We start from the raw sequence: 12,439 nt of genomic DNA on the forward strand, positions 1-12,439 counted from the left end.
AGGGTGGTGAACGGGATTTATTTTCAGAGGCGCTCATGTGGAAAGTGGTCACTACAACAAAAATGGAACACTATACTGCAAAGATAAGTATTTTTTGTTGATTTTTTTTAAGCCATGTGCCTGGTACACTAAATTCCATTTTACTGATTAATAAAGAGAAATGTACAATTCAGAAAACATGTTCTAAAGCTTAATGTTATAACTGCTTTTTTTTTTTTTAACAGTTGACTACTGTATCAATTTGCTTTAAACAGACACACAGAGCTCAACTGTTTGCAGCATGGGAGAAATTTGAGAAGTCAACTATTCTTTCTTCAGACAAGACAGTACCAAAAGTATGGTTCTAGTCATTTTTTGTTCATTTTATTAAAAATAAAACATTTTAATCACAGAACCACCTATCACTACAAAAAGGTTTGCACTTCTTCCCCACTCCATCCCCAAAGAGCTCTGGTCAAAAATTAGCTAAAACATTTCTATTTGGCCAGCATGTCTACTGAATTGTTAACAGACTTCCAAACAAATAGCTAAATCATCTTCAATGACATCTATGGAACCCCACTGAAAATGGGTAAATGGGAAAATATGAAGACAGTGGGTTTGAACTGCACTCAATCAAAGAAGAATTTGGCTGCAGAGCATTTACTACTTGCAGCAGTTTGCACAGAGAAAGTCATTTCTGAAAGCCTGGCTGAGTTTGTCTCTGACATCCATGACAAAATCTTGACGCCTGTAACATGGAAAAAGCACTACTTTACAAGTCACTGAAATGCAATAAATACAGACTCATTTTAATGGAACAATAAGTCAGAGTAGAAAAGCATTTTTGATACTTTTTTCCAAAAACGCATGCAACATCCAGTGTAAATGTTAAGCGAAAGCAAAAGCAGGTAGTATCCCCTCCCTTCCCCATGCCTAATTCATATTTTTACAAAATTAAAAAAGGTTACTCACTCTGTCACGACGGCTGGCTATTTCTGCTTTAATCTGATATGGGTCATACTTGGTATTAGTTGAAAATCCAGAGAATGCTAAACAGATGGAAAACAGCATTTTATATATTTTTTCTTAACATATGTTAAGATGTAGCAGTGTTTACTAGACCACTGCATTCATTCCTTGCACTACAAGTCACTAGTTTTTAAAATAAACCTCTCTGCTAAAGTGCAACAGAAGAATTATCTTTGGCCCGCCTGATTTTTTTGTCCTGAACAGAAAATAAATAAATTGTTTATAGCAGCATTGTATGTTGCTTAAAAGCTAGTAACTTCCATTAAAAGATGGTAGCATTTACCAATGCAAACGATTTGTGTAACATTAACAATTGTTAATTGTTTTCTTGGTACACTGTCACACCATTACGATAGGGACTAAAGTCACAAAACTACTGTCAGAACAAAATGCCATCAGTGAAAGAGAGACGTAGCCTCCTAAAGCAATGGTGTGGGGAACAGACATGCAGCTCCACCTCTGGCAGGCGAGCTCTTCATACAGCAACATATCTATAGAGCCAGGCAACAATTTCAAGCCGTGACATTACCAGCTAAACCTTAGACAGACGAAGTAAAGGTCCTGGAGAACAGGCTGGACAAGACTAACTGTGATTTACTGAGTGAGCCATTCATAGCTGCACTGGCCCACTGAAAAATGCCCGGTATGCGAGTGGATCGGGTTGTGCTGTTAGACCTACCATCCTTTTGTAGAGCTGAAGGCTGCTGCTTTGAAACCCATATCCATGTCTGCGTTTCACTGAGCCTTTCCACTCTCAAAAGAATACTGCAACGCCAAGGTCATGTCAAGCGTGCAGAAACTTGCCAAAATGAGTAGTCATGCCTGGACTAATTCTTTAAATCCAGGATTTTCTATGGATTATTTTTAAATTTTTTTAACAGTGCTGATCGCAACTGAGTCACAAAACTGCTGCATGGGCACCTCCCTGCCAACCCACGACCGCTGAGCTCACACTGCCTCCCACTCATGAGCACACTGTACTGAGGCAACAGCAGCATCCACAAGCAAAGAGAAGGAAAACAATTTGTGTACTTTTACTTTTTTAATGCAACAGATTGAAACAAGTGATGGTGAAGGCAGGAACGTTCACAATATGAGTGCCCACCTTTTGGCTATCTAATTAGAAGTCAAAGATTTCTGCACAATAAATGGAGAAGCAAGCACCCCAGAGTGCCGGGGAGTGGCTGAATTAAGAAAAACAAATGTAGAAGCCTTGGGGAATCTCAAGTAGACAGCATGAATAATCCCCAAAGGGATTAAAATAAATAAATAAATAATGACTGCGGTCAAAAAAAAAATCATGATGCGCTGAATCATCAATCCACCCATTTTCCCCAAACAGATGCATATGACCTCAAAGCAATATAAAATAAAGTAATGGATCTGTAGAAGATTAAAATATCTTTTCACTTCAAAACAAGTGAAAGGTTTTATTTAAATGATTCTTACAGTATCTTGTTATCGATTCCACAGATACAGGTAAAAAAAACTACCAGAAGACTGAGAAGCATAAAAGTCAATTAACACAATATTTGCACCCATGCTACCGATAAATTCCAGTTTAGTCATTTTCAGTCAATCTTGTTGATGTTTCAAATTGTTTTCCCTAAGAACTATAAAAATATGAAAAAAACATTCATTTTTCTACTATATTACCTTTTTCAACAGCATTTTCTTCCTGTATACTCACCCAAAATAATTCAACAAAATATCCATCCCACTGAACTATTGTGAATTTCTAAAAAACAAAAAACCCAAGCTTCTAGAACAGTATTGCAATAAATTTAGATTTAATAATCTGAAATACTGATATCACAATCTTTTTATCCCACTCCAAGTCTTTTAATAATAAGTTCTTTGAATTACATTTTCTTTTTTAATGAAAAATGTCTTAAAAAGAAAAAAATATTTTCTTAATAATTCTTGAGAAACTTCCATATAAAAGGGAGAAATATGACCAGTCATACCTGTCATGTCAGAAACTAAATCATAGAAATATATTTAAAACTAAATAAACTGATGAGATAATTCAGTTCAACAGTAAAAGAACTCTTGGTAAAGACTGGTCAAGACCATCTGGGACACCTCAGGCCTAAAAAACATCTTTTACTTAGTTTTAATGTGTACAAATTAATTATCTGGGATTAATAAATACCATTGTATCAAAATCTAAACACTTGTATCCAGATGCCTGCTTTAAACCTTCATGGTCAGATTTCTTGAACTTTTTCAGAAAGGGGTAAGTGGAGGTTCCCATATTTACCAAGGATTTGGCATTTACCAGCAAATGCTGCAGTTGAACAATGGCTGTACACACAGCCACTGAAAAGCCACCCGTGCAGTGAGATTCCAGTAGGTTTCCACATGGCTGGCGGGTGTATCTATCTGATACACTTCCCCTTTGAACTAGACTGTTTTGACTCCTCTAAGATGCCTTTTCTGTTGCACTAGCCATCAGCGATGACAGCAGTACAACTTCAGATTTCAGAAAAAGTGCTCCATCTACTACTACAAGCTGCCTCAGACATCTGAAGAACAAGAAGAGCAAGACATCAGGGTTCTGCCACCTACTGCTAGCATTAGGGTCAGAGCCTGGCATCCAAGACCCAGGTGCACTAAAGAAATGCCATTTCCTACTTTTATCAGACAACTCTCCTAATGCACCAAGCTGTTCTAACTCGTCACATCAGAGTTACTCTTGACCACAAAGCTTTGTTCTGAACTCTTTATCAAGTTGATAAACTGACCACAGATCTGCAGAAGACTTCCCCTAAGCTGAACGTCTCCCCAGTCTCCAGAGAAGAATAACTATGAATTTAGGAGTTCAAGTAGGTGGCTGGCCCAGCAACATTCATTCTTTTGTTGCCTTTCATGAAGCTTTCAGTATAGCTGGCTCCAAGATGGCTACAGATGCTGGCTGGAGTATGTCCCTGCTTGACGTTCAAAAGGCATATTCCAACAGGCCTAACAGGAAACCAAAGTCCTCGAATAGCAAAGTCAAAGGACTGTGCCTCGTTTCTGCTTTCAGAGTTTTCATTCAGAACAGAACATGGTGGTGAAAACATTTTGCACACTTTCTTACCCCACGTGTTGCATTATGTATTCACAATAAATCAAGAAAAGGCTAGTCAACTCACAGCTAGCATAAGAACGGTTGTCGTCCTCACACATTTTGTGCAATTGTTGATATTCTTCTTGGGCTAGTTCAAAACGCTGCTGCTTTATTTGGTAAATCTCTTTCTTGGCATTAAGTGCCTCCTGGGCAACTATTAAATATTCCTTTAGCATGCGTTCTTGCTCCCTTCTCCATTGCTCCCTTGGGTCCTCAATTTGCGTGAGCTCTAAGGAAAAAAGCATAAAAAACTTTTAAGACACTATCCCACAAAGTACAAATTATTTTGTTATGGTCTGTTCTACAAGTCTACATCACAGCTTATGAGTGACATGCTCAAAAATCTGGACATAGTGTTGCTAAACAACCAGTGTGCCTGACATTACAGTGCTCAAAATCACCCCAGCCTGGACAAGAGGAAGGAAGGATGCAGAGTGGAAGAGTAAGAAAAGCCCTTTGAAATGTGAAAGACATTTAAATTTGATTCTTTTCTTTACAAAAGAGATCATACCCAAAGGAAACAGTATTTTTACTGTAACCTTCCTTTGTAGCCAACTTGAAAAATCTGAGGACTACCTCAAAACTTAGAACCACACTGGGAAGCAGAAGTTATCTTAATGCTTAACCTGTAACTCTAAAGACAGTTGGGACAACTTTACATTATTACAAATAACTTCACAGGTTCAACATCCTGAAAGGGTTATTGACTACACCTGCCTAGTCAAGAACAAAGTTATTCAACAGAAAAGTTTGTATTTTAATCCCAAATCCAGAAAAAAATTTACATTGGTGGTCTGTGATTTTTTGTTGTTTTTTGTTTTTTTTTGTTTTTTTTTTTTTACTCTCTTAAGTAACAGCACTTTCACACTTTCCAGAGTTCAGAACTCTTTGTATTTGGACACAAATTAAAAATAGGATTCCAGTACAAAATTTGTCCCCATATATGCTTATTTTCAAAGCTACACCTGACAGCAGTCTCTTCAGAGTTCCAGAAACATCTGTAATACACATACAATAAAATTCTAAAAATGTTATTAGTTCTCTTGCTTTTGTCTTTGTGGTGATGTTCAAGCTAGCAAACATGTTTTACGTGACGATGTCCATGTAAAGTCTCATGTTTAAGTGTTAACTCCTGATGAATGAAGCCCTACTGGCAAGAAGTTGCTGCAGATGGACTGTCAGCATCCAAAGCAGTGGCAGAACCTGCAGCACAATCGGGAGGCAAGCACCTAGTCATTTTTTCCAAACTTTGTTTCTCACGAGAGATGAAAGCCAGTTATGTTTAATATTAATCTTGCATACATAATTCAGAATGTTGGTGCTTGTGATGAAATAAGAAATTATAAAAGATTGACCTCAACAAATTAAGATCTCTAATGGTGTCATGGTCATGCTACCAGCTCTACCATTTGAGAGCTATTTGAAAAGTAGATTAAAAAAAAAAAAAAAAACACGAAGCTAGTTTATGAAGAGCACTTCCAACAAATTTCTGTGTTCTGTTCCCAATAACCTTTTCTCTCAACAGCTGTCACTCTTCTCTCCCCACAGCTCCTCACATTGCAACAGTATGAAGATCGTGCCTACAGCTGTGTGATTTCTCCAATGTATTCCCCACATCCCAGTGACCCTCTGTTCCCAGCAGCACCTCCAGTCTTATGTCCCTAAACTACCTCTGCAGCCCAGGGCAGGATATGTCGTGACTTGTTCCAGTCCCCATAAATGTTTACGTGCCCAGTCTCTGCATGCAGGGCAAGCAGAAAAAAACTGCTGAGTTCACATTGCAGCCCATCCTTTACAGAGGGCACGATAATTGGCAACACGATCGCATCCATCACTGTTCCTCAAGTTTGTGCAAATGTAATACTCCTAAAACTGCTAAACCTCTATGGAAACTATGCAGAAATTAATAAACATTTGTGACACAGAAAAGCTGTATCATAGTAAGCAGCTTTTTGGGAATAGAAAATTAATAGTTCTAATTTCAACAAACAGCCAAGGCTGAAACATTGTTTCTGAGGTTCTGTACTACAGGGTGCTGCATCACTTTTCAAATTATTTGAGAAGCCTTCTCAAAAGCTAGCAGCGTTCTTCTGGGACAGAAAACTTCTCTGGTACAGAAGTGACATTCTCTTCTGTTTTATGTGTACAGAGGCTTCACTTTGCCCTGGATTTCTACATAAGTTTGCCATGTAACAACAGAAACTAAAGCTAAGTTGGATGATAAAATTCACTTCCTTTGTTTCTTTGCACACAATTAAAAATAAAAAACAAAAAACAACTATAGTAATTCAAGAACAGCCCCAGACAAACGCAAAGAATATATTATTCCCCCACTGGGGAATGCCCAACTGGTTAAAGGAGACTTCAAAGGCTCCCAAGACTCTGAGGAGGAGGGAAAGGAATTCTGCGGCTGGCAGCCGCCACAGTTTTTTAAGCAATGGTTGGACAGGAGCCAAGAGTAGCTTAGTAAGGGTGTCAACAAAGTACTGCATTTACAGAACAAGATGGAGATCACGATTGGAAGTACCATTGAGATTTACAGAAGATTCCTCTGTTCCTGGGGTTTTTCAATATAAATGGAAAGTTATTGCCTGGAAGTCTTTTTATTACTTTCTGGGTAAACAAATACAGCAAGAGGCTTGGAAAAATTACACCCTGTTTTTCTTTAAAAGGGGCAAGGGCAAAAAGCTGAGAGGATGCACAAAGCATGACAGTTCCCTGATAATTATAACTTTAAAAAGAATCTCTTTGAATCATTCCTTGCATTTTCTCACGTGATTTCTTGAAACCAAAGCACCGGTAACTGTTTTGTCAATTAACACAGCTCCAGTGCTGTATAAAGCATTTAAACCTGATCAGTCACTAAAGGCAGCCTGAGAAGGTCTGAAGAAACAACTTTGCTTTCACTTGGAAGTTGCTATTTCAAGTATTTTAGACAGAATTCAGAACGCAATGCAAGGGACTCATTTTGGAAAGACGTTTCTTCCGTTCCTCTACCACCTCTGCCACTTGCCTGACACCGTCCCGTGATGCACGTGACAGCCCAGTCATTAGTTCTCACTCCTACAAAGGAAGTTAATGCCATCCTGATTGGTACCTTTGGTGTCCACAGTTCAAAATTGGACCGAGTATCCCAGTAACGTTTGAATAATGATTATCCAGCTAGAATATCAACTCTGTCTTCCCTCTGAATATAAATCTTGCTTGTATATGCAAGCACTGTATTAGCCTAAGGGTGACAAACCCATTTTGCTGTGACGGCTGAATTACCACTTAGGATAATATCTGTGGGCTGCAAGTAATTAGTTATCATGAAAGAGACAAATTTTGCAACCTTGTTAATTGCAGAATGATTCCTTTCACTCAGCTCAGCACTGGCCCTATGAAGTCTCTATCCCTCTGTTCATAAACTACTTTTATTTAATTCCTAATACGCTTAGCTTTATGTTCCCAGACCCATTTATATTAATCTTCTCTTTCTGTGCCTTCCCATCGATCATTTGGGAATTTAATTTCTCTCTGCAAAGACTCTCTTCGACAGTTTTTGCTCTGAATTGCACAGAAAAAAAATGCAAGCCAGATCTGACATGCCTACAATGATTAATATCCTTACTCTAAGTTCAAACTTGATGTCTGTGGTAAAACAGCTAATAACAAAGTCTGAAAAACAAAAGGGAGTGATTTCCTTTGCATGCAATGGTGATTGTTATTCCTACCAAAGGTGCCTATTGGTAGGATGCTTTATTAGCTCTTTTAGTCACAGCATTGCAACAGGAGTTCATGTTCTACTCATTATTCACAGTGGCTTCTAATATGCCTTTTACAAAAATTACGAAAAAAACAGTTGCCAATATCCTCATGTTTTTCGTTGTTGTTTGGTTTTAAATATGTGCCTTGATGCACACATATGTTGGTGCAAATGTACTCCAATGTAAACCTCATTTTTTATTCAGCATTAACTAAAGTTACTATGACAATTTAAACAGCAACCGTTAAGTTACTATTTGTTTTAAATTGAACTTTTTGTAAGAATTACCTAACTACTTGTATTTGTTGGTTTTAAATTGTCTAGCTTATTTATCCTTATGATGTGCACTAACAGCTCTTCAAAGAGTGTTATTTAATTTGTGATACCTGTTAACTTCACAACAAATAAGCGCATATGAGGGTCAAACAGTATAATCGGAACATTTGTTTTCCTGGTGTTTTTGTGTTGTTTTTTGTTGCTGTTTTTTAAATAATTGTTAAACCACAATACACAAGTAATTCCAGTGATGGCAGGAAACCAAAAACTACTTCTACATTTCTATTTTTAATAGATCAGATTTCAAGTAGATAGCATTGAGGTTGCTTTTGCAGACTATACTATTTACCATTACTGTGATAGCTCATATAACTACTTTCTTTTCTGCCTCCTCATCAACTGTAAATTCCCACAATATTGAAAGCATTCGCTCATTGGTGGTAAGATGCTCAATGATAGCAAGAGAGTAGAGTAGTAACTGCAGCAGCACTACAAAGCTGTGAAGTTAAGACATACTACTTTAAAAGTAGAACTGGCAGATGTGCCAGTTCCGTGGTGATACAAAGCTCAGCAGTAGTCCAGAAGAGAAAATTATGGAAATCATTCCCTTAGTTTCTCAAAGGGTCATCTGTTGTCTTTCTTGACAGTACTTTGAACTATATTAAAGCATAAAACTTACACTGCTTAAGAGCAAATGAAATTACTGTATTTCATAGTGCTTCTAATTAAAAAATCAGCACTTGTCTCTCAGAACACACTTTTTTTTTTTTTTAAGACAGAAGAGTAAACTATGGATCACTGGAAAGCTAGGAAATGCAAGAGTATAACATGAAAATCTTGATAAATATAAAAAGCAACAAAATTACCACCAACAGTCCACAGTTTGACAAAGCAAAACAAAGTAACTTTATACACTATATCTCAATCATCGATTATAAAATTCTTTACAAAGGGAAGACGGGTTGTGCCCCATTTGAAAGATGACGAAAGAGATAGTACAAGAAATTACTTGCATGCATTCCCTCACTGTAACATGAGTTGCATAAATGGTATCGGAAACAAAGTTAGTGCCATCAGTTAACATCAGCTTGCTAGTGCTCCTAAAAATAACCACACATCTACTCACGATTTATGTGGTCCATATAATAAACTCCAATCTGTTGATCGTAAACAGTTTCCCATCCTAAAGGAAGCTCATCACCAACACAGTCAGCAAATGTCAATGGCTTTGTAATCCTGTAAAAACAAAAATAAACACATGTAAATACAAAAGGTGCAGTTATTATATGATTTGAAGATACCACCATGATCAGATCACAAAATAGTTATACTGCTTAGGAATGGGCTAATAATTACAAACATACAGTTTTTAAATATGCTGACAGATACTCCCCAAACAGGAAAGACAAGCTTCTACCTTCAAGTTTCTATGTTTAACAATTTAATTATGATGGCATGCAGTCCTGCCAGTTTTTCTCCCATATTGCAAAGAACACGAATGTGAAAGCTGGAGTTCATCACTACTAAAAAAATATTAGAGGCTTTATAGGCTTTAACCTCTTTAAGGTGTCAAAGCAGTATAACTGTTTGTCCTTAAAAAATAAATGTTATATAGTGCTATTGATTTATTTTCAATTATACATTTCCAGCTATTAATGATATTCCTTTGGTCCAGACCCATCCAAATCACTTCCTCTCCCCCAAAACATAAAGAAGGGGATATAAGCAAATGTCTAAAAACAGTTCTGAACTGCACCAGAGCAGAAACAGTAACTAACAGCTAAGGGCACCTACTATCTAAAAGTTTAAAATGTCACACATGCACCTTCCTGAGCAAACTCCTGACAGACCTGTGGGTAACTGAAAACCACAATAATTTTGGTATTTACAGGAATACTGAAAACACGTGGTTATTAATTCTAAAGAAAGACTATGTAGCAATGCTGTTCTAGAACATCAAGGAAAATAAAAATAGGAAAAACAAGCGATGCAACTAAAAATCCCCAACATTCAGTTGAATCATGTCTACTTCCCAAAGCACACTTTGGGAAACATTTTAATCATCACTTAAACGCAAAGATAATGTTCCCCTCTAAAAGCTACAATAAAATTCCTTTACAGAAAAGCTATTAATATAACAATTTCAATTACACATGGGATATGGTTCCAACAACTTCAATATTTGTATGTTGAGGCATTTTTAATACCTAGAATGATGAGAGCTTTGCAGAGATTCAATACATGCATTCTTTTAGGGACTGACTTAAGTTCAGCATAATATGAGTAGCCCATAGTAGTATTTGGTGTGAAATGGAAACTGTTCATATATGATAATATCCAGTTAAAGTCTCCTGACACCAAATTTTGGACTGTATTTATAAATACACTGGATCATTGGGATTGATATTTTGACTTCATTTGATAAAGCCTGAATAAAACAATAGCTTTGTCTGAATTCAAACATGTCCTTCTTTGAAACACAAGTCCTTCTCCACTTCCCCACACTGAAATAAAACCAACCAAATTCAGTTGTAAAGACTTCAAATGATGGAAATAATACCATGGATATATTTGAGCTGTTCCAATGGTCCAAGTAAGTGCACCACTCAGTCGCTAACAAAATACATAGAACATCACACAGCAAACAAAAGCTACATTTATCTGTCCTGTCTCCTAAAACTATTTTAGTATTCTTCAGATTAAACTAATGGTAGTAGGATAAAAGTGTTTGTATATGTATATATATCCTCATTAGCTTGTAACTGTAAAGTTTTGATCAGCTCTGTACAAGGATTCTCAAACATGTATAAACAGCTGAAGAAAATGAAGATGCACATAAACTCATGCACCACTATTTAAAAGACTTTCTATTCCTGACAAATACATAGTTTACATCATGTAATCATGTAAATCCAAAGCATTCAAGAAAGAAGATGTTACTGTGGGTTGCCATATGCATTCTTTCGGTATTTGATCTAGCAGGCAGGACAAATATTGTCAAAATACTTCTGATCTCCCTGAAGGTTCAGTCTAATATTAAAGACATAACATGCAGCATTTTTTCATAAACTCTCATGGTTTTGTTCAGAAGACATCATGTTTACAATTTATCAAAGCAGTCTAGACACCGGTTCCTCAATTACCACACTATAGACAAGATTTTCTTTGGAACGAGTTATGAGACATGCTTGCCTGTTATACAAACACACCCTTGTCCTTTATTCCTAAATAAAACCTGCAAGGGATACTCCAACCCTTCACACTACACTAAGTTTAATTCATCACTCTCCACGGTCCCACCACTGCCCCAACTTCCACGACAAGTACAATGCTCACTTTCTGGAGAAGGGCGACTAAAGGATGTCAATCCACCTGGTCTAACCAGTTTTCAATCCAACATTATAAAGCCTGTGTGAATAGTTTAATTAATGCTTTTGAAGGAAACCTTGCAAGAAAGAGGGCATATAAAAAGCCATCTTTCAGACACAAAGGCTATTAACTTGATGTTGCTTATTTTGAACTATAGTCAAAGTTGTTCCAGTTTGAATTTCCTTCAGACAGAGCTTAACGTAACATTGCCTGAAGAATATTCAAGCTACGTATGTCTGAATGTGACTAAATTGTGAATCAATCAGTTAAATCGTGCAAAGTTTAAAATAAGAATTGAAAGGTCGTCCCTGTGTTTTGCGCTGGTTTAACTAAGTCAGTTGAAAAAACACCTTTCTTGTTTGACCAGCACAACTCTGAAGACAAGATTGTTATTTTTTTAAAGCTAGGGAAATCAGGGTGTTCCAAAATAGAAAAAAAAATGTAATAGATGAAAATACATGTATTGGAGGTCAGCCACAAAATGCAGCAGCAAACTACTGAAACTTTGTATCTTTGGAAATACTGCTTTCCCCTCTTTCCTTTTTTTTTTTTTTCTTTGTCAATTAGCTTAAATAGGACAGGTCATCTTCTCAGCTTCTACACAAGGTACAAGTATTATAAAGACAGACAATAACAGAAAAGAAATGCTGCCATCTTTAATTAAAGAACAAACTAAGCAGGGCTGCCCTGAACTATTCTGCCACCCATTCACAGTAGCAAACAAATAAAATAAAGCATTTCTTCTGTCACAAGTGATCATCTCCCACAGGACGTCTGGCCAACATGAATAAGCTGGTCCTGAACTTCCAACCAAAACGGAGTTTCTCTGGCACCACTTTCCACGTTAACTGGGCTTGGACACTAAATGTACAGCCCAGGTGTAGGTGACCGTTGTCCATGGGGACCAATTTTGCATATGTCAA

At 37.0% G+C, this 12,439-nt stretch overlaps 1 protein-coding gene across 3 annotated transcripts in view; it reads right to left on the reverse strand.

The window, feature by feature from the left end:
- WWC3 (WWC family member 3) overlaps positions 1-12,439 on the reverse strand; it is a 100,679-nt gene that overhangs the window by 52,933 nt on the left and 35,307 nt on the right. For all 3 annotated transcript variants that reach the window (XM_066982238.1, XM_066982231.1, XM_066982236.1), the window contains exons 2-4: positions 9,274-9,383; positions 4,149-4,352; positions 955-1,031 (exon numbers count right to left, since the gene is read on the reverse strand). In XM_066982238.1, the coding sequence (XP_066838339.1) occupies positions 955-1,031; positions 4,149-4,352; positions 9,274-9,383 (391 nt within the window). The remainder of the gene's footprint in view (positions 1-954; positions 1,032-4,148; positions 4,353-9,273; positions 9,384-12,439) is intronic.

Source organism: Anser cygnoides, chromosome 1 (assembly GCF_040182565.1).
Source record: "Anser cygnoides isolate HZ-2024a breed goose chromosome 1, Taihu_goose_T2T_genome, whole genome shotgun sequence".
In the NCBI taxonomy this organism is placed as follows: Eukaryota; Metazoa; Chordata; class Aves; order Anseriformes; family Anatidae; genus Anser; species Anser cygnoides.